This window comes from Anabas testudineus, chromosome 11 (assembly GCF_900324465.2).
Source record: "Anabas testudineus chromosome 11, fAnaTes1.2, whole genome shotgun sequence".
NCBI classification, from domain to species: Eukaryota; Metazoa; Chordata; class Actinopteri; order Anabantiformes; family Anabantidae; genus Anabas; species Anabas testudineus.
The window spans coordinates 11,198,504-11,220,964 of NC_046620.1; the positions used below are offsets into that span (position 1 = coordinate 11,198,504).

The 22,461-nt window shown below is 42.0% G+C and overlaps 1 protein-coding gene across 2 annotated transcripts in view; it reads left to right on the forward strand.

Moving 5' to 3' along the window:
* The window catches only part of ripor2 (RHO family interacting cell polarization regulator 2), a 43,599-nt gene continuing 21,138 nt past the window's right edge, over positions 1-22,461 (forward strand). The window contains exon 1 of one of the 2 annotated variants that reach the window (XM_026347779.1): positions 1-390. In XM_026347779.1, the coding sequence (XP_026203564.1) occupies positions 312-390 (79 nt within the window). In that variant the 5' untranslated portion in view covers positions 1-311. Of the gene's footprint in view, positions 391-9,430; positions 9,838-22,461 lie in introns of those variants that run through there. The other variant, XM_026347780.1, reaches the window with a different exon arrangement.

Genomic DNA, 22,461 nt, shown 5'->3' on the forward strand with positions numbered 1-22,461 from the left:
GTTATGAAATCAGCACTGTTGCTTAAACTTAGTGAAGGTCGCTGGGAGTCCTCTCTCTCGCCCACACACACACACTTCACCTGGCACTTACACACACCACCTCGTGCCAGGGGCTGAAGCGCAGCTCAGTCCCAGTCTTCTTCTGCTCGAGCGAGGAGCCTGCCGGTGATAGGACTGTCGCCTGAAGCGAGGAGGCCAGGCCGGCGTTGATTCAATTTTACAGCCCAGTCACTCTCTCTCAAGCTCCGATTAGTCAGCCGAGAGACGAGAGGGAGAGAAGGAGAAGAGGAAAAGGAAGAGCAGGAATAGGGATGGCTATGACCGACATTTCAGAGAATGACCTGGATGAGATAATGCGTGAAGAAGCAGAGGATGTCTTCTATGAGGACGGTAGGCTTGCCGAGGGTCAGCTGTGTGAAAGCAGGCGTGGGTTTACAGGTGGGCTGCAGGGCCGAGACTGCTGCCTGAGATGTGGAGCGCTGTCAGACTGGTTGGTTTGTGACTTGTGGGTGTAATCAGGGTTAAGAAGAGGGCAAAAGTGATGGTTTGAGGTTGGCCCAGAGGGCTCTCCTCAGCTGTGTAGGTGGGGCTGTTTGCTGCATGGTTGAGTAGGCTCTGATACACACTGATGCTACAAACTCAACACAAAATGGATTTGTCTTATTGTGGAGGAAGACAGAAATGTATTCCACTAGGTAAAGTCATAGAGCAGTATTTTATACATCTAATGATTGTTATAACATGTATAATGTAATAACAGTGTCAGGCATTATTAACTAATGAGAACTACATGCTTTCTGTTTCCAGTTCCCCTTTTTGCAAGAGCTCTGTGCAGAGTTTGTTTATCGATTTTCCAACTTTCACCCTTTTTAGAAGCAGAAAGGAGCTGTGCCCTTGCAGTGTGGGCGTTCTTGTATAACGGGCAGATGTTTTTAACCAAGCATTATGCACCACAAAAAAAAAAAAAAATCTTTTTAACATGTACTTGTGTTTGTTATTTTAAAACCAGCTGTAATCATAACCTATGGTCAGCTGGAGCCTGAGAGAGTGATGAGCAGGAAAATTACAGCAGGACCTGACTGATGATTTTTCACAGGCAGATATAAAGGGAGAAATGCTGCCAGGTTGTGTAATAACTGAATATTGTTTACAGTATTTTGTGTAGCCACTTAAAAACTCATTGGATTAACACTTTACCACACACAAACACACACACACACACACGCTCAGTCCTTGTGTATTATTTTTTTATTGCTCTAAGCAGCTCTGTTTCATTTCACACCAACAGCTTCGATTGTAACAACGCGGTGTTGACACATTTAGACGTATACAGTATCTGAGCTCCATGCAGGCTGTAAGTGCTCTGCAGCAGCTCCTCAAATGACAAGTGGACAGTGAACAGGAGGATATTCCCAGATATTTCATCATTCGGTGTGTGTAATGTATGTTAATGCCTCCACTGACCCACTTCTGACTGAGAAAGTTCCCTTTGAACAACACAGCCAGAAGGTACGCAGCCAGATGACTCTCTGCAACCACCCAATCACAGTGCGCAGATTTGTGTAACAACTGGCCAGCAGGCATCAGTGTTTCTTCATAGATGCAGTTGAAGATTGCAGAATATGGATCACTGTATACTTTCTGTTCTAATTAGCTCTTTGGGTTAGTGGTGGGTATTAGACTGTGTCTATGTGCTGAATATTCAAGTGCTTGTTAATGCTGATTAATGCAAAGTTACCACTGGCCTATTTTCTTTCTAAATCATTAGTTTAATTATTAGTTGTAGACGTGCAAACCTTTGCATATTTTCTGTGCACAGAATTTGAATTTAAAGTTGGATGAAGTCAGATTTATACAACCGTGCCCAGTCTGGGGGTTGAGCCCCCACAAGTAGTAGAGAGATGAAATGTGTTCAGAGGATGGCTGGTGCAGGGAATACTATGACTGCAGATATTTTCTCTAATCTGCATATTTCTTGTTAGGTTTTAAATATCCAATATAAATATGCCACCCTTCAGAGGAAAAGTGGTCAGAACAATGTATGGATGCATAGTGTGTAGTGTAAAAATGGCTGTAAAAATGCAGCAGATCCAGGTGACGAGTGAAGATAAAGACAAGGCAAATACCACCCTGCAGCAGATATAAGTACAAATGTGGCACTGACCTCCGCGTTGCTGTAATAAAAAAAAGGAGGAGAACAGTCGTCTTTGCTGTCAGCTCTGCTCTTATAGAGACAATAGGTTTTATATAGCATGGTTAACTTGTCATTCTCTGCTGCTGCTGGTAACAAACTGAATTATGACCAAGGAGCACTACATTTAGCCTGGCAGCAGAAATGTCAGAGTGCCTGAACAGAGCAGATACACAGCGACAAGCATTCTTTCTCCCTCCCTTTTTCTCCTGTGACTCCAGTTCAGGTTGTGTGAATTAGCGAAAAAGGCCAGCTTAGCTTTTTATTCAGCGGGAACAAAGTGTTATAGCTTCATTCTTGCTTCAGTCAGTGCTCCTTCCTTTTAGTCAGAGCACAAAGCACTTACTTTGCAGGAAATATGAATAGAGATTTATTTCAAGGCATGAAATTTGGGGCACAGATTGACCTGATTGTATCCTCTGTGTTTGGGAATGTGGTTCCTATATACATGTACACATTTTACCACAGAGGTATGAGTTTACTGAGGTAATAAGTATTTGGCAGGGGGATTTGTGAAATAAAAAAATGTGAGTTTGTTCTGCTAGTCTTCTTGTGTGGTTGGCAGGGAAGTGGCTTCAATAACTAAAGCAAGTAGCGTGTCGCAGTACAGTAAGGCATTAATGACAGTAAAAATGTAGTTGAGTATAAGGTTGATGGTGCCGTAGTTGGAATGAAGGGTCTGTGTTTGGTATCTAAATAAACCAATGTTTGACTAACTGGGTCAGACCAATATGCACAAAGAGCAGCTTTAAGTCACCAGAGAGGAGCCTTTAGGAAACACCACAGGACTCTATCACGAGGCCTTGCCGCACCCTGGCTCACTGTTGACACTCAGATGTTGCAGGAAGTATTTCCTTCCTACTTCGGGGTGTCGTTGTCTAGTCCAAGGACAACTCAACATGCGGCCGGGAGGAACCAGGAATCAAACCAGTAACCCTGAGGTTTATAGATGACTGATCTGAGAGGGTCGAGTGGACAAAATGATCTTCATCCGATCCAGTTTGTTTATCAGGAATCGCATGTCATGCAGGAATCTTCCTATTCCATGTGCAATAGCAGGCATGTTCCACTCTTTTTTCAATACCAGTCACATAAAAAAGACTAATTGCTGAGCTCGGCAGTTATTGTTTATTCATATTTTCTTTGGTTGGGTTTTAGAAAACTCCCCCTGGCACAATGTCAATCACTCAAATGTGACAGGAGTTTCAAGTTCAGCCGCTGTCAATTTGCATAAAATCTAACAGGAGGGTTTTGTGTCATGGTGTGAGATGACACTACACCTGATCGAGGTTAAAGCTTCGATGAAGTGTTTTTACCGTGCAGCTATTTAAACATTCGCTTCAGATTTTGCCAAAGGGCTTTTTAAGTGTTCTCAGCTATTCAACACCTGAGATTTGAAGAAGTGAACAAACATACTGAGGATGTCAGTGCATGACACAGCATGTGGGGTTTTTTTTAAAAGAGGAATGTCACAAATGCCTCATGTACTGTAGGTCTCATTTCCAGTATAGAAAGGCTTCCTGCTACACGCAGAAGTAGTAATATGACAGCATTCCTCTGAGCTAAGAAGAAAGGAAATAGAGGAAAATAAGGCATCCAGCATACATGATACCTGAAAAGTTAGGTTTGTCAACCTGCTAAAATAACCAGATCTGTGTTCACTCAACATTTTAAAAGTTGTTAAAAGTCGTGCTGAACATATCTTATTAAACTTCTGATTTTCAACAAACATTGTATGTTATGTTACTAAAGTGAGGAATACTTCACCATGTGACCTGTTCTAACTGCATGGCTAATGATTAGCATTTAGATTATCGTGTAACTCCAAGTTGTAGTACTTTGACACTAAAACAGTCTGTTTGGCAAATTTTGCAGGAGCTGTTTTTCTCTAATATCAACATGGAACAAACTGCTTCACATATGATTCAACAGATTCCGTTTATTTATCTTGTTGATGTGGTGTCACTGCAAGGTTTGAACCTGTGCATGAAGTAGGGATCAGCGTTTTCTCCCGTACTTCCCATTCTTGCAACATTGCATAAATCAGCACGGTAGACACAATCACATTTGATTTGATGATGTCTGAGTATGTTATAATCAAATCACAACTTCAAATATGGGCTCTGAGCAGATCTCATTATGTTATCATGGTGATGACATGAAGTCTTTCTCATGTCGACAGTACGGGCTTTCAGCTCCTGCCCACAGGGTGAAATAGAACAACCCCCAACGCACACACTCGCACAAGGCATCAGCTCGATATACAGAGCTCAGGGAGAAGCCTGCTCAACTAGAAGCCCGGTCAGATTTCACAAATCCATTTCTCTCTCAGTCTCTTGTCAGTACTTGCCTTGTGTAACAGACTCCAGGAAACAGTATCCTCAACTGATCTGGTGGCTGCCAAGGCTCAGGGTCACAGTGAGGAGAGTCCTGCTCCACCGACTGGAAACCTGGGAGGGAGATGATTTATCTGTTTACTGTACAAAGAAGTTAAAGGTATTGGATACAACAGCCTGCATTTCCCACCATTGGCTTTTAATACTCACATCTAGTATTGTAATTCTTTACATAAGCATATACAGTTAAAATAAAATCTATTTTTGTTTAAAAATAACATCAAGATCACATGTTCTACACTGAGGTTTAACATACAGTTCCATCATATCCAAGAATATGAAATCTCTGATCATCATCTCTCCTTCTCAGTGTTTTACTTTATCAGCTGCAGTGCATTTGTTTTTACTGATAACGTATAGAGAGCTCTCCCTACAGCAAAGCAATGGGTTCAGAGCGATGTGAGTGGTCTGAGCAGACAATAATTGAGTCAATGTTTATTGCTGTCTGTCAACCCGAGCTCTACTTTAACACAGCACAGACACAGTAGGTCACCTCCATCGCTGTCAATAAGAACTGGTTTGTCAGTGATTTAATCATGTTGTGGTTGATGATCTGATTCAGTGGAAGTGTATATTTGATATCAGAGATGGGTTTAGAGGCAAAGAGAGATCAGGCAATAATCTAGAACAAACCCAATCGACTATAAAACACGACGCATGCAATGGCCCATGTGTTTTAGTTTCCTGCACACACAGTGTAGGAACGTGTTGCCTTGCATCTTAAACATTCGTGCACAGACAGATGACCTACACATACACCTCCACTGTCAGACCACAGATGTTGCGTCTGTCCACAGCGATGCAGCACAGACTAACGTGACCGTGCCGTAGTTTGTGTGTCAGCGGTCACTGTGTGTTGGGAATAGCTCTGACCTGAGGGGACCTACTGTAACTGGCATATTAGTGCTGCACATCTCCTCTTCCTGCTTCTGACAGTTGGCTCTACTGACCTACTTTAGCCAGAGACTCCAACTATTATCATTTTCTGCAGCTTCCTCTGAAAGACAGAAGGGATGGAAGGGAAGACAACATTTAGCAAAACAAGATGATGCTGTTCTGTCTTTCTCTGCAGAGATGTGTGGTCGTAAACATGTCTCAGATTTTTATAAACAAGATGTTAATAAATGCTTTTGAGTATTTTCTCTGTACTGCTAACCTTTACCCTTACAATCCCTTTGTGGTTACCATGACATTGTGTGCTCTCTTGCAATGAGGTAATGCTGTTTAAAACATGAAAAGTTACAGATCAGTCATGTTGAAGATTAGTGTTTACCTCTTGTTGACGAGCATGTTACTCTTGTCATAAGTGAACATTACCTGTACAGCTGCCTGTTTAGACTGCTGCTGTGTTGATCATCTGCTTGGGAAAGGTAGCAAAACCACAATATGAGAATACTGAGTATGAAAGCTAAGAAATGCATGTCGTCTACCTCTTTGAGGGTTTGTTGTTGTGGGTAATTGTGAGTGATATCATCCATTGTTGTTATATACATAGTCATATATACAGCTTTGGTATTATTAAGGAAGTAAAATATAAAAGTCTATAAAACAATCACACACATAGCACGTACAGTAGTCTGAGTTATTGTATGTTGTGGAGAGTGGCATTATGTTGTGTGCAGACACCTGCCTATGACGTGCCTCCAAGCCCTGCGGGGGAGAGACTCTACCTTCCACAAGCAACCTGCCATTAAAGACCAAAACAGCCACTGGGCAGAACACAGCCTGTAATTGGTTCACCTCTGTATGTCTGACTCAGAGAGACACACACAATAATATGGAGCTTTGTACTGAAATCTACAGTAGACGCTTTAAATCTATCACTTATGAAGCAATGAATATGCAGAATCCTGTGTGTGTATGTGCCATAAACAGAAACTAGAGTTGAGTGGACAACATCAGAAACTCCCTTAGATTTAAGTTTGACATTTACAACTGGAAAAGACTAACAATGAGTCAGCCTAAACAGGACTAGTAACACAAGATGAGGCGGCACTCAGCATTTTCTCTCTGATATTTTAGTGCCACACACTCTCATTCTAACACACACACACATTGTCAGCTGTGGCTGTACGTCCCTCTGCCTTGACCTCCATGCCCTGGAGTCATGTGGTCCTTCTGACTCATCCTGGTTTAGTGGTCAGACGCTGTTGGGCAGTAAAATGTAAAGAGAAAAAGAGAATGGAAATTAGTTTCTGGATGCAGGACATACTGTAAAATGCTTAACTGAATGAACTGGGGAAGGACTGGAGGTAGAGCGAGGGACAGGAGGCCTTTTGATGCCGCGCTACATGCAGAGCATGAGATCAATGCTGGTGATCAACAGCAGCGATGGCTGTTGTGGAAGGAAAGAAACTGCTCGGCTGGGAGGTCAGTGGTTTATTCATGTTTACTGTATGTGAACATGTGTGTATACATATTTATGTATGCATACAGAACTTTTTCTTAAAATCGCAGTGTTACTGTGTGTGAGCCAAAGTGAAATTAGCTCCTGAGAAAATTCCTGAGAAGCTTAAATCCGATGATGCAGATTAACCCAATGCTAAATTACGTGTTGCTGTGATTCTGATTGACAACCTCTATAAATACTTAGTTATGTACTGCATCTGTGCATGTGCGTGTTATACAGTCTATGTGTGCACTGTATGGTCTTCTCGTTGTGCATGCTTGTGTGCAGGGAGCATGTACATGCACACTTGTTCTTCTGTAAATATAGCCACCAGTCAGGGGCTGTTGATGACAGACATAATTACAGGCTGAGCTGTTCAGCAGCTGAGAGTCTAGGAGGAAGAGCGGGGTGTGTGTGTTGGTGCAAGCCGAGGGACTTATGGATACCCTACAGAGTTTCTTCAATGTGTTCTGTCTGCGATTTCATAGTAAAATGTACCACTTTGACTGACTCTTTCCATCATTTTACCTCTTCTTCCTCCTCTTCTCCATCTGAATCCTGTTCTTTGACCCTAACACTGATTATTTAGCATTCATGTCAACCTAGTGTATGTAAAAGAAAATCCCTCTGAGAAAAGTCTCTTCTCCTCCATCATGGGAGAGTCTCTGAGGGGAAACAACCCTGGTGGCACATCCCAGAAATAACATGTTATCAGTCACACCTCCTCACTCACCTCTCCCTCTTTACAAAGATGTAAAATTGGGCAGTTGTGCCTCAGATCATGAAGCCATTGTTCACAAACTGCAGGGTCGGTGGTCTCCCAGCTCCTCCTGGCCACACGTTGAAGTATCCCTGAGCAAGATACTAAATGTGTGGAAGTGTAGCTTGTAATTCGCTCTGTGACACGTGATGTTACTACCTCCACTGCAGGTGTAATACAATAACAGCCCCCCCATCACAGCTTTGTACCTTTTACATACTGTAGAACAGCATGGTGGCAAAACGGCACCAGAATTGTTTGTTTGTTGTTGTTGTTTTTGTTTTGTTCTTTTCTAAACTAAGGATGAAATTCAATCTTGCAGTCAACTTCCAATCTCTCTTCCAAATTTTCTCTCTTTCCGTGCTTCTGGTACATCCATCTCCCATTAGCTCAACTCCAACTCTGCCCACTTATGTAGCTTTTGTGTTCTTTGCCAGTTTTTAACAATGATTTCTAACCAAAAGCCCTCGAAGGAAAACTTTCTCTTTCTTTCTTTCTATTTTTGTCTCTTCGGGGAGTATGGACATCCTGTTTTCATCACTTTGTCACCCAAATGGTTTTCTCAAAATTGAAACCACAAAGTCAATTTTCTTGCCACATGTAGTCAAATAGGCAGCAGCAATGACTGCACCAAAAATCCCTAAACCCTCCCTTTATGATTAATCATATCAAGGAGTCATTATTAAATCCTTTACTAATACCACACTGATGGATTAAAAGGGACAAGCCATTTTCTGCTCCCTTTGCTTCTTAGAAGGGTGAGCTGGATTGGATTTGTATAGACTTAGTGGAACAGCATATCCACTTATGGAGGGCAATTATGGTGGCAGGAGCTCATCTACAAGAGTCACTCTTCGTAAGTCAACTCACAGAAATGTATTTTCCATGTGATGTTTTTTCCATGGTTCTCTGCCATATAATTCAATTTGTTTATTGCTTACTTGTCCGGGGAAAATCAGTAGCTGTATACCTACCTCAAGCCAACAGGTAGGAAAGGTAGGAAGCCCCTGTTCTCAGCATTTCCATGTGAAAAACTTCTTTATTGTCCAAGTAAACATGTAGAGTTCAAATATAAAACCACAGGCTTAGATATAGCAGCTTTTGTATCAGCTTCATCATCCAAAAATGGCAAAGAGAAATGTTAGAGACGGTTCATAAGGTGACTGCTGGCAAAGCAGAGAACAACCAGCCTGCTATCACATGATTCTTCTTTATGAAAAATGTAACCTTGGTATTTCAAGTATCAGAAGGACCTTTGACAGCAGCTGAAGTAGAAAATGATGGTTGTTCTGCAGAGCTCGTTTCTAATAAATAATCTTATAAATAATAAAGCCACGTTTTTTTCTAATGGGAATTGTTGAAATAGTAAAAGTGTAGAAAATGAGCGACGCTGTGCTTCAATCTCAATTCTTCAGTTGGCTTGCGTACATCCCTCGGTCATTGTTACTGCCAGTCGGAAAAAGGATGCGTCCTATTTCATTTCTTTATAAAAGAAATGCGCGCTCGTTGCATTCAGCGACGCAAATTCACTTTTCCACTATTGCCACCTTGAATATGTAATGCTAATACAACTGATTTGATGTGATTTTATGTTTGCGAGACGTGGAGACAAAGACAAAGACACAGGACACCGTGGCCGTTTGATGAATGCTCCGGGTGCGCGCAAACGGACCAGACACTCAGACTTGAAAGGGAGAGTTGGGGTCCGCTGCAGACTGGTCCCGCCCTCCCTGTGACATCCTCCGCCTCTCATTGGCTCCCCGTTGTTCAGGAGGAGCGCAGCAAAACAAATGGGAACGAGTGTGTGAGTGGCTCAGTGTTCGCTGTGCGCGGCCGCTGCGTCGACGCTGCTCTGGGAACAAACGTCCAAACATCCATCGGGCATTTGAGTGGTTGTTACATCCTGAGGGGACTGGGGGGGAGATTCCCTTTTTTTTTTTTTTTTTTTAGTATCTTGATCAGTAGAGCACAAGGAGCTTTGCATTTAAAGCGACCACGCAGTTTTTTTCCCTGCTTTCTTGTTTTTTACGCACGGATGGAGAGGAGCAGGCAGGCGGACCGAGACGCCACCGACACGCCACTTTAGTGAAGTTTCGCAGAGGTGAGTGGAAGCATCGCTCAGTTCAGCCTCAAAGGCTAAAATGTCTTTAAATCGAGCTGGTGTTACACGGAGACTGTGGTGCGCTCCTTTCGTCTTAGCGTGGGGGGGAAGGCTTGTTCTCCGGGGCAGTAGGTTAGTGGATCACAGCTTTGCGTGGAGGATAAACCCAACGAAAATGTTCAGGTTGAGCTCAGTTTTCCTGACACAAATCTCTTTGTAATACACAAGAATCGTTCAGTGATATTAAACCAAATACGATTAGTCTTGTTTTGTGGTTTTATATTCGGCTGGTTTTACGGAACTGAACTTCCAGTTAACTGCTTAGATAATAGAGATTCTGAGTATTTCTAACTTGTCTCCGCTCATCAGCGGCTCTGACAGGTGATGTGCTGTGTAATAAGTTAAGTGCAGGATTCCCAAGCGTCTGTCACAAGGTGTTTGTGTCGTTTCCTGACGAGATAGAGAACAACCTGCGTGTGAAACGTGAGCAAAATCAAGCCTGGGATGTTAAAAAATGCCCCTCCAGGTTTGCTGAGGGCCGGGGTCAAAGGGCGCCAGTCTTTAGTGGAGTGTTGTACATGGATACCACCCACAGTGGATCCGTCAGCTGAACCAGGGCAAATAAACACAGCAGCAGGACTGAAGAGAGGCAGTGAGCAGCCTGGACCGGTCTGTCAGGAGAAATTTCCAGTTGTTTGCAGGTTTCTAGCTGCCAGATGGCCTGCACATCACTTTTTCTACCCCCTCATACCCACCTACTGTAGAAAAAGAAGAAAAAAAAACAAGTGATATTTAAAAATCTCATCATTTTACATGTCTTCCAACTGAGCTGGCGTTATCTCTTCAGCTGCTCGTCCTCCAAGTTGATCAAAAACAACAATTTGTCAAGTTATCAACTCCTCAGTTCTCAGCTGGCTCCAGTGTGCTTGAAAATAAAATAAATAAAAAAACAAAACAACAGGAAAATCTTTCACCCAAATAATCACGCAGCTTGCGGCCAGGCTCCCCCCCCCCCCCCAAGCTGCTCATGCTCTTTCTGAGAAAGAGACGTTTTCTTTTTTCTAAGGACTAAATGTGCTGTTACTGCAGCGCCAGGCTGACTTTGATATGGTTAAGTGGAAGTGCTTTGCTTCTCTGCCAGCCTGTTTGGGCCATGGTTAAGCTATTTGAAGGGGGGCTGGAGGAGACGAGGGGGTAGTGTGTTTGTGCCAAGCTGCTGGGGTGCAAGACCAGCGTCTGTTCCCAGACTCTCACACACAAGCTCGCCCTCACCTTCCCTCTACTTTACCCTGGCCGGCTTTTCATTCCCTGCATCTGCGCTCTCGGCCTCAGCCTCCTTTCTTCTCCCTCTTTTTTCCCCCCACTCTCTCCCGGTCTTTCACTTACTGTGTCTCACACATTCAGAGACGAGCGCGCACACACACACACACACACATGCACTCATTTCCTCCTCTTTCTCTCCAAAGCCTCATTAAAGGAATTATGACTGTGTGGTTTGGAGGAAATTCAGATGCTCTTTCGTTTTGTCGGGTTTTTCCCCAAACCAAACTCCTCAAATGCAACACTGTGAGGTTCATGTTAACTGAATGGGCTTTTCAGGAATGTCTGCATCACCTGAACCGCTCCTCTCTTCTTCTCTCTCGAGTTCGCTGTCATAAAAGGCAAAAACAAAGCAGCAACACTTCACAATACCCTTTATTTTATTACAATAGACGACCTGATCAGCCATTTCATCTGTTGTTGGTTAAGTCGCACATGATCCACCAACTGAGGTCAAATCATCATCTTACAGATGAGGATCAATACTCCTCTGACTATAACAAAATATTTCATTAATCTAATTAACTAACTTGAAAAATTATCTAAATAAGCCATTAATCATCTAAACATTTGACCTTTTTATTATTTCTTCACTTCTTATCTGCTAATTGAAGCACCATACTAATGCAATGTAAATAACAAGCTAAAATAAGCATAATGATGAATATGGCCTGGACTTACATTGTGCTCACAGCCATTACGGAGACTTTAGTGCTTTTAAAGTCTATCAACACCTCAAACATGCACACTTGACCTTTTCCTCTCCTCGGGAACACCCACTTGCACTTCACTCCGCTGGCATGGGAATACTGCCTGCTTCTCTGTGTGTTTGTGTGTTTGTGTGTGTGTGTGTGTTGTGTGTGTGTGTGTGTGGGTGGTAGTGTATATTCACTGCATGCACATACATATGTCTTTCCATCTGTGAGCGTATGTGCGGTTTTTGGGAAGAAGACGTACGCCTTGCATTCTTACAGAAGGAGTGCCTCCTTGAAGTTTTCACAGCTGATGCTTATTATTTCATAAGGCGTGTGTAGGCTGCAGGAAGTTAAAGTGCTCCGCTGGGATGGGGAGAGAAATGATTTCTGTCTTTTGCTGCTCTGCGTGAACTGCGAGAGTTTAACGATTAGGATGACTTAAATAATATAGTCACATCTCCTGCTGAGTTTTCATGATCCAGAATTCCAAATTTAACTCAACCCTCAGTCGGCGTCTGCGAAGCTACTTTTGATATAACTCATTGCATGACTGGCAAGAGGTTGATTTGGTTCTTTAATGAAACTTTAATGTTCCCTGTGGAGAAATTGGGTCATTCTGTTCACAGATAAAGAAGCCAGTTGTTTTTATGTCTGTCACAGTGATATTATTTTAGGAACAGTTACCTCTCAACTTTTCACACCTTGCTGTCTCGTAAAATCTCTATTTTGGAGTTAAAGTGATTCAACACAGTGACAAAAGCCCCTCTAGGTTGTGGTTTGGTGTCATGAGACTGTGATAAAGTGTCCACACCGTCTTTTACTCGGAGTCAGAGGTTATCAGGCCTCAGGAGGATAGTCTGGCTCTGTTTGCCTGTCCTGACACGTCCTAACCTACACTCACCGCTTCCCCAATGGGGGTGGGAGGTATTTTATCTTTGTTGGGAATTTTCAGAAGGTGGGCTGTGATTGTTATACCGGGGTTAAGTGGTATTTGCAGGGAGGGTCAGAGGCAGGGTGTGGGGCTCTTAATGGGACAGTGGAGCTGTCGGGCTGGAAGGAATGAGGAGTGGAAGAGTGGAGGTGGTATCTCTGTGGAGGGATGGATGACATGAAGAACATTTTCATAAGCCAAACTCATGCTTATTGCAGAAGATGGTGTAAAACCCACTTTTTGGTCTTCTTGGTACATTTCTGACTTATATTCTCTCAGTTTTGAGAGGATCTGCACATTTTCAGATTTGTCACTGAATATCATCTCATTGTGGACTTTGCTGCTAGCATGTCTGTGGATACTCCTCTGCTCTCTCTGCTTGACCTCAAATGCCCAATGCTTCTAATTTTCTCTCAGTGCCGTGTGTCTCCCAAGCATGTACTCCCCTCAGTGAGCTTAGCTACAGTAGCATTAGCCTGAGGAATGAGGTCTGAGCCATCCTCAGAGACATCACATCATTTCGGGTTGGTGGCTACACAACAGTGCTGCTTAATCACAATCCCTGGCTCAAACGACTGAGAAGAGACTGTTTATAGAGGCCACTGCCAGCATCATCATGTGACATTTATCAACACGCACTGTGTGAGCAGAAGTGTGTACATGTGTTTGTGGGCTTTTTTTTCTCCTGAATGAATGAGAAGGAGCCAGTGATGTATGGAAAATGAGGTTTTTCATCTCTATTATTTTTTTTTTCTATTGCTTTCCTTTCTCCCTCCCCCTCTGCTTCTTCCTCCAATCCCTTCCCATCTGGCCACACCATTCCCCTCCTTCCTCTCCTCTCCTCCATAGATACAGATGGAGAATTTATGGAAAGGGATGTGAACCCATCCTCACCCCTGCTGCCGTTGTCTCTGAGCAGATCAGCGCAGCATTCTTGTTGTGTACGTGTGTGCGGTGGAGGTGTACCCCATTAATCCCCTACTGCTGCACATGCTCTACACTAGACGTCATGTGTGACACATGATATTTGACATGCTGCACATATTTGGTGCACACACCTCTGGCTGGAGCAGCTGGAAGCTGTGGAGGCGTTATGATTGCCATAAGCGTTTTAGGGTCCTAAGCTGATAATCTGTCTGTTTTGGTATTTGGTGCTCTCCCTCTGTGGTGTCCAGCAGCTGGAACACTATTGGCTCACGTCTGTGTGCCATGATGGTTTTATGTCTGTTTCTTTGTTTGCCAGCATGGCGACAACACACAGATTATAATTTTGGTGTGTGACGAACCCGGTGCCAGCCGCCCTGTTTTCTTCACATGTGCTGTCAAAATCTTCATGGCTCTGTGATGGATTTCACAGCTCAAATATCAATGCTGCTCTCCTCTCTTCAGCATCCTGTCTTCTCTGCCTCTGTTTTATTCATCTCTGTTGCCTCTGTTTTCATTATTTGTTTTTGCAGTCTTAGTTTTGAACTTTTCATCATACCCTGAAAACAATTCAGTGCGTTGATCACATTCAGTTCCAGATAAAATTGCATCTTTTTTTCTTTTTTTTTGAAGAGACTTGCACCTGTGTGACTTGCTTCTTCTGTCACAAAGTTAAAGTTTTTTGAGGGACCAGGAAGTGAGCGCTCCCATTACCCAGCTGCCTTGGGCTGGCCGTGACACACAGCTGTGCACTGACAGATGAACTGAGAAAGAGGGGAAAAGGGGGAGACATGACACGGCTCCTTCACCCTGCGGCGAGTCATTGTGAGGATGACTGTTTTCTCTTTGAAGTACGCTGCTCCTCATGCAACAAAATATGTCTTTAAAGTTGTGTCTTTTGTATGCAGCTTTTTATTTCTGTCTCTTACAAGTCTCTCAACTTTGCGAATGATTAATAATAAATGGATGGAGTAGCTATTTTAGTTATATAATACAAAACCTTTGTAAGTTCTATAAACTCATGTTTTCTAACCTTTTCCCAGTGTGATGCTTTCTGAAGCTTTGTCTTTTTGATGGTATGGAAAAGACGGTTGGACAATTCATTAGTCAACTAATTAATTGATATTAAAAACACACAGTTGCAGCCCTAGATGAGGACCTACAGGATAGACTGTGATCGGTAAATGGCACATCAGGTGTTGTAAAGGTCATAAAACTGAATTTAAAATGTAAACGTAAGACCTGTCTCGTAGACATTTCCTGTCTCGTAGACATTTCAAATCAACGGGGCTAAAATGGACATAGACATAGGAGACACTTACGTAGATGTTTTGTCAGGCAAAAACCTAAATTATGTTGCACACGATTCCTCTAAGCCCGGATTATAGTACGATTATAGTGTTTGTCTTTTAGTGTGATTATTATGATCTAAGATGATAACTCACACTTTAAGTGAGTTATCATTAAGTTCACATGGGCAGTTTTGCACACGTATCAAAAATAGCGTTCGGTTAAAGGAGATGATCATGAGGCTACATCTTACTGTGAGCTGTGTGGGTCTGTGAGTGGCACTCGGCCTCTTTTGCATTTCCATCTCATCTCCCCTGCCCCCGGTGTCATTCTGCAGACAAAAGCTAGCTATAAAAAAAATAGGGGGTAAAATGGCAGAAGAACACAGTGTGGCCAGATGTTTGACACCAGTCTACTGTATGTGGGGGCTGGTGAACTGCACACTGGATAACAGTGCATCATAATGCCTGTGCTTATCTGTAGCATTGTCCACAGATGTACAGGCTGTCTCGTTGTCTCTGTCAGTGTCTGAATCATCCTTGTTTCTGTCGCTGTTTCTCTCCAACTCTGTGCCTTCACTGTCAGTGTCTGTGTTTTGTTTTTGTTTTTTTGGTTTCCTTCTCTCTTCTCGCATCATTTGACTCTACTGAACTACACCTACGTGCTTCCAAAATCTAAATAATTAACACTATGCTAACGAACCCCTCACTTTTTAAGTAATGAATGTCTGCATGCAGCTTTTGTGAAAAGAGGACACACATACTGTAGTTGCGTTAGCAAAGCTTCAAAATACACTTCATGTGTCCTCAGTGCTGCACTCGCAGCTGAGTTCCTCCTCTAAACATTATGATAATCCCCATCGTTAGTTGAAATATTCAGTTGTGAAATCACAGTTTAGGGGCAAAGAAAAGAAACAACTGTCTCCTCCAGTGTATTTCTTAGCCAGGGAGAGATCATTTCAAGAACAATTTAACTTTTCTTGCTGTAGTGTTTTTTTTTTCTTTTCATTTAACCACTCTGTAAATTGTTGTTACCTTTATTGTAATAATTTAGACACGACTGCAGGAGGAATAAGTAGGATAGAAATTTACATTTACATTTAGCCATTTGGCAGATGCTTTTATCCAAAGCCACTTAAAAGTGAGATACATAGCAAAGGCAAAGGCAGGGTAAGCGTAACCTCCACCCTTCCAGCCGATACCGTGCATGAATTGCGACAAACTCTGTAGCTGGCTGTTTTCCCATGGCTGGCTAAAGGACACATTGCTGCTCCACACTCTGAGCTTGTTTTATCACTGTAGCTGCTATGATCAAAAAGAGTGTTTGTCTTTTCTCCCATTTGTTAAAAATAACAAAAGGGGCTGAAATAACTGGCATAATCCTGTTTGTATGGTTGCTGCATTCCAGCGCTGCAGCATAGGTGGTCACTGTCTCTCTGAGTCGCACAGAGACAAATCAGAGACGAACAAAAGTGAGAAACTGGGTTAAGAGTTTCAGTCTATGAAGGAAAATCCTACTTGAAGTGGTTTAACAGTGTTAAAAATAGTCATTGATTAACTTTTGTTGTTCGCAACGTTGCGAAGAGATGTGCAGCTAGAAGAGGTTTGATAAGGAATATGGTTTTCTTACTGTGCTGATATAACAGTATATAAGAACTACTTGAATTAAATAAACTGAACTGACATCAGAGCATCATGGTGTCGGAGAGATTATCATCAGCTGGCAGTAAACGAAGCTGCAGGGGTGCAGCAGCACTAAACGTGTTGGTTATCTTGTCATGAAACATTTAACTGCATTATATAATGACTTGTTGTCATCGTGTGGACGTTCACGTCAGCAGTGGACGCATTATGTGCTTGTAGCTGATGTCTTTCTGCTCCTGTGCTGTACAATTATTCCCTCAATGAACAGATTTTACAATACGATGTCCTGAAATTTCAACTGTGGCTCCTACAGATTGTCTGCATCATTCCTTGCATGCATAAGGCTACACTGCTCTCCCCTTCTCAAATGTCAGAGCAGCTGCCTGGATGTAACTCCAGTGTAGACACGCCTCAGTTAATCTGGTCATCTGTACATTTAAATGCCACTCCATATCCTGCCCTTCATTTTCCCTGCATGCTCTGCCCCATGAGAAAACTGATGACCTATAATTAGAAAAGAGCGGCTGTAAACGCAACTTAACGATATGTGAGGAGATCGGAACGCGCTTACAGATCCACACAGTGAGGCATGAAAAGAGGTCCCTTTACTTCTTGTACAACATAAATGAAACAGGTTTTTGTGTTTGTAAATCTGACACACACTCGCACTCGCACACAAACATGCAGTTTCCAATAAATGGTTTAACTGCGTCAGATGACTGGATTGTCTGTCAGCTGATTCTGGTTAATATTATTTACAGTCTAGACCAGTTTATTGCTGACCCAGTAAAGCTTTGGTTGTTTTTTTTTTTGTTTTTTTGCAATCATTCACCATGGGGAAGATGCCTGGGATCAGAGGAGTCTGATTATTTAGGACAGGATGTTGCGCAGCTTGATTATTTGTGAGAAGGCAATGATACACGGGAGCTCAGTCAAGCAGAAGAAACCCAAAATCTCTCTAAACTGTAATGAAAAAAACCAAAACACATACTGCAAGGCTGACACTTAACATTACTTTATTATTTGCTATTGACAAGAATGTGCTTTGGCTCAGAGGAATAGTTGGATGTCTTTGCTGCCTTGCTGAGAGTTAAGTTGATTTACTCTGTGTTTATGCTTCTGTTAAACTAATGAGCTGCTTGTTGTAGGTTTCTATTTACTGACAGCAGCGGTACACGTCTTGTCACTTCTTACCAACTCATAGGAAGAAAGGAAATGTATAAAATGTAAAAGTGTATTTCTATAAATATTCAACTTCATAGGAGGTATTCAACTTTTTATGATAATTTCTGACATCCTATTATTAAATGGTCTCACTTATCACAACAAACACCTTTTTAAAATCTTAATGTATAAAGCAAAATTCAAGTGTGTGGCCAAATTGGGGTCACACAGATTTGTAAAATAGGTCATCGGTTACTTTGTCTTTGCCATGTGTGACCAAATGTTGTTGAGTTTTCTACCATTGTGGTCATTTAAAGTGCTGATTATACAGCGATGACCATCAGCCAAGCTGTTGATTCTTGCTGTACCTGAGCTGTCCTCGCTGCATACCAGCATCACACAGGACGTGGATGAGATTTCTCTTCTGTCCATTGTTTCTTTTGTTTGGTTTATCTGTGTGATGGAATTCCCGTAACAACAAGCTCCCTTTGGTCAGGGTGTAAGAATGTTATTGAACAGGTACAGGAAATTTGTTGACAGGGTCGAAGCTTCTGGTGAATTCCTGACTGTCAGTAGATCACATTAGTCACAACACAAACCTTTGAAACTGCAATAGCAGATTTTTTTTAACCAGTGTAGCAAACAAGCAGTGAACACAACATTCAGAAATTATATTAAATTAAATAATATGTATATATTTATTAAAATATGTATATACATACAATATTATGTATAGCTAGATGTCAATGTTCTTTGTGTGTAATTTTAAAAATGAACAAGTCTTCAAACTGCCTCTAGGTTTCATTCCTTTTACATCAGATTTTTTTATTTTTGGCTGGCAGTTCTCTGATTCAGTTGTATCATAAAAGGTGTTTCATTGACACCTCAAAAGGTGATACTGGCATTTTCTGCAGTGTCATGCTACAAAAACCTCCTCCCTGCCTTTTATTGCATTCAAGAAGCCTTTTAGTGAAGATGAATAAGTGCCTTCCTCAGAAGGAGCCCTTCTCCTCAGTACTGAGGATGATAAAGCTTTCTCTTCCTCATTTCCTGGTAAAAGTAGCTATAAATGGCCCCACCCCGATTTCAGTTTAGAAGCACGATCATGAACTTTCTGCTATATGCTACTGTAGATTAAAATTTGCATATGTGCAAGTGTTGCCTTCCATAAACTTGCCTGCACTTGTGTCACACGCTTTCCCTGCAGGGATTTAAAACATGTTCTCTCCCCAGCAGTCAACAGGTTAATGGGACGTGTGACGAGAGCAGGCTTAAGACAAGCTAATTTTCATCTTAAAATTAATCTTATGCATGCAAGGAATTATGTTGACAAGAGCAGTAGTCGAAATTTCAGGTTGTCTTACTTTAAATCCTAAATTTGAACTTGCTCCTTCTGAGGCGGCTTTTCATTTATATCACTTTACATACAGTATTTTTTCCGGCTGTGATATGCGGCCTCTAAATGGGCCAACGTAAAGCTTTCTCAGTTCCTTTTTGGCTGTGGTTGGGACATTTGAGAAGTTCATACCGAGCTGATGTGCCTAAGTAATAAAACTGAGCTCCGCGTTGCTCTTGTTTTCCATTTTGAAGCCCAGTTTGGAGCCACACCAGCAGTTACTCTCCTCATTGAACCAGGGCACTCTGAGTTAAAACCGAGCACATGCTGACAACCTGCCGGGTTTGTTATACACTCATACTTTATGTAGACGATATCAGGGCTATAGTCTTTTGGATTTGTTCAGTTTTAAAAGCAGCCTGATTATTTTCATCTTGTAACCACACTGCTGTGTCTTTTTATACACTTTTCTCCTTTTTCATCTTTAATCATCTCCAGCTTGCTTTATTCTTTAATTTCTTACTATTTTTAGCTGAACGTCCTGGCACATTAAATGCAGATAAAAATAGAAATCTTAAGGATTTATTTTTGTGAAAGCTGTAGACACATCTAACACAGCATGTGTAAAAGATGTCTATATAAAAACGGCTCTTTTCAAATGAATGATTGGTGCTTTAAAAGTCTCTGCCCTGTAACACAAGAGTGTGTGTCCTACTTCTTGGCAGTTGGCTCATAATGGTTGTTTTACGTAACACACTCCATCCCAGTTTGTCTGCTGTTGCCATGGTGAGGCTAATTTATACAGGCATTAAGAATTAGGCACCTGTTGTTAACATGCAGTGACACTGATTTTTACACATTAATACACAGTCTGAAAGAGGCTGACACACACTCTCGGCTGATGGTGACTCTTGTGTAACTGTTTGTGAAAGAGGAGAGCGAAGTTTTTGTGCTGCAACATTTACAGTTATCAGTATGACGAATTTAGAGATGCTGCAGTGTTTGTGTACATGTTCTGCTTTGTGTTTTTGTGATTGCTGCAAACTTAAAAAGCTCCAACACGACATCTACAGTGAGTAAATGTTAGTGTGAAGAGTGTGTTAGGTTCATTTGACGGTGATGAGCAGAAGCAAAAGAATAGGTGAGTCACTCTGTTGTCGAAGAGAAGACCTTGTGGGACAAATGTTTGGAGAAATCAATTCGCATGCGAGTCACTTGTGTGCATGAATGGAGGACTCAGAAAATGTCTTTCACGTGTCTTTTATTTGCAGGTGTTTGAATCCGTGCTTCAAAAGAAAAGTGAAATAGTGTGTTTTGTGATGGTGCTGTTGTCCTCCGAGGATTCTGTCGAGCCAACGTTATGATGCAGGGAGTCATTTGACAGGCCGACACTACCAAAAGCATTAACATTGGCAGCAGTTTGTGTGCTGCTCTAGGAAGTAAATGATGTTACAGTGCATATGATAACTGTCCAATCCACCTTTCTGTAGTTTTGTCTAATTGCAACATGTTGAAGACATTTTTCTTATTCCTTTCCTCCTTCCACTAGATCTCATCCCTCATTAATTAACCAGTCTGTCTCCTGCCTCCCTCAAACACAAAACACACTGTCTGGGGGTGTATGAATACATTAATACACATGGACCTTGGGGAGTTAGTGGCTAATTGATATTACATCAGATTTCCTGCTCTCATACCAGTCTCTGTATTGGGTGTTGTGTATCATCTGCTCACTGATCAATTACAAAGTTAATCAGGTGCATTTTGGGCTGTGAGAGTGACCAGTGAATGAATTGAGTGTCAAAGTGGGTGGAGGCTGGCACCAAACCAGAACACACTGCAAAGACTGTAGGCTCTGTTGTTCTGGAAGGCTCTTCAGACGAGATGAGCGGTGACACTAAGAGGTAACGGGAAAAAGGTTTTCATGATTCAGAAGTTGAACTGAACTCTGTGTGTGTGTGTGTGTGTGTGTTAGATTAGTTTGTTTTGAAGGAGCTTGCTGAGCCTGGGAAATGGTTTAGGAAAATCTGGACAAATTATTAGAAATAAGTTCATCACAGTTTCCTGAATCCCAGTGTGACATTGTCAGATGTTGTTGTTTGACCAGTCGATGGACCAGAACTAATCATATATTACAAAGAGAAGCAGTAAATGATCACATTGGACAAGACATGAATAAAAAAGTGTGGCTTGAAATGTAGCTGATGTTAATCTAATCTTATAGTTGTGCGGCAGATGGATAAAACTTGTTTATAAAACCTATGGTGTTACACTATACTACAGAGGCAAGTGACTTAGTTTCCCAGAGGCAGAATAAACAAGATGAAGTGCTCCATTTATCCAGCAGTGGGTAGGCAAGTCCCTTAAAATGAATGTAGGACAAACACTGACTGAATTTCACACACTGTCTCCATCTCACAGTTGAGATTTTAGTGAGCACACTGTGTAACTCTTGAGCAAATACGAAGCTTTTTCCCCGTTCGAATGGCGTTCATGCCGCTGTTTCATACATATTCTCTCTGAGGACGTTAAGTTATACACACTGTTATTCTCTCGAGTGCTCATCACGGGCAGCACGAGCTGCTTGTACAATTTCTGTACATCAGGGTATTGAAGTGACTTGAAACTGAACAGCTTCTACCATCTGGCGTCATTGTGAACAGTTTTTAGTTTAAGAGATGGTGGGGAAGTGCGGAGAACAGTGTCCAGCCTGTTCTGTGATTACCCAGAGAGCATTAGGTAACAAAATGTACCATCATTTGCCCACCCACAAGGAGAGTGAGTCAGAAAATCTGAGAGACAAACAAGGCGAGGCAGAAAACTGTGCTGTTGAACATCCAAAGACCAAAATGGACTAAAATGCACAGCATTAGGGCAAATTGCTGCTCTCCTGCTGCCAGCCATGGTAAGGTGATGATACACCAGTAGGTAGAATCATTTCACAGTGATATGACCACATCATGATATTGTTAAAACCTCTGCTGTTTAAATGTATATTTCAGAGCATGTTACAATGCATTTTAGGATCGCGTACATGCCATTGACACTACTTTGATAAATGCACTTTATAGTGAATAGATTTACACACTTGCACAGTGTTCAATTAAATTGGTGGACAGTAAATGTAGTGCACTAAATAGTAAACAGGCCATAATTTCACATACAGTCTGTGTCATAGCCACCAGTGTCCGCTCTCTCTGCAAGTTGCTATTAATAGCTGTTAAAGTATAAGTTTTCCAATCCTGTTGTCCCCCAGCACAAAACAAGGTTCTAGTCTTTCCTTGGGCCCCGTGCCGGGTCTTTCTGTGGGTCTCTGTCTGT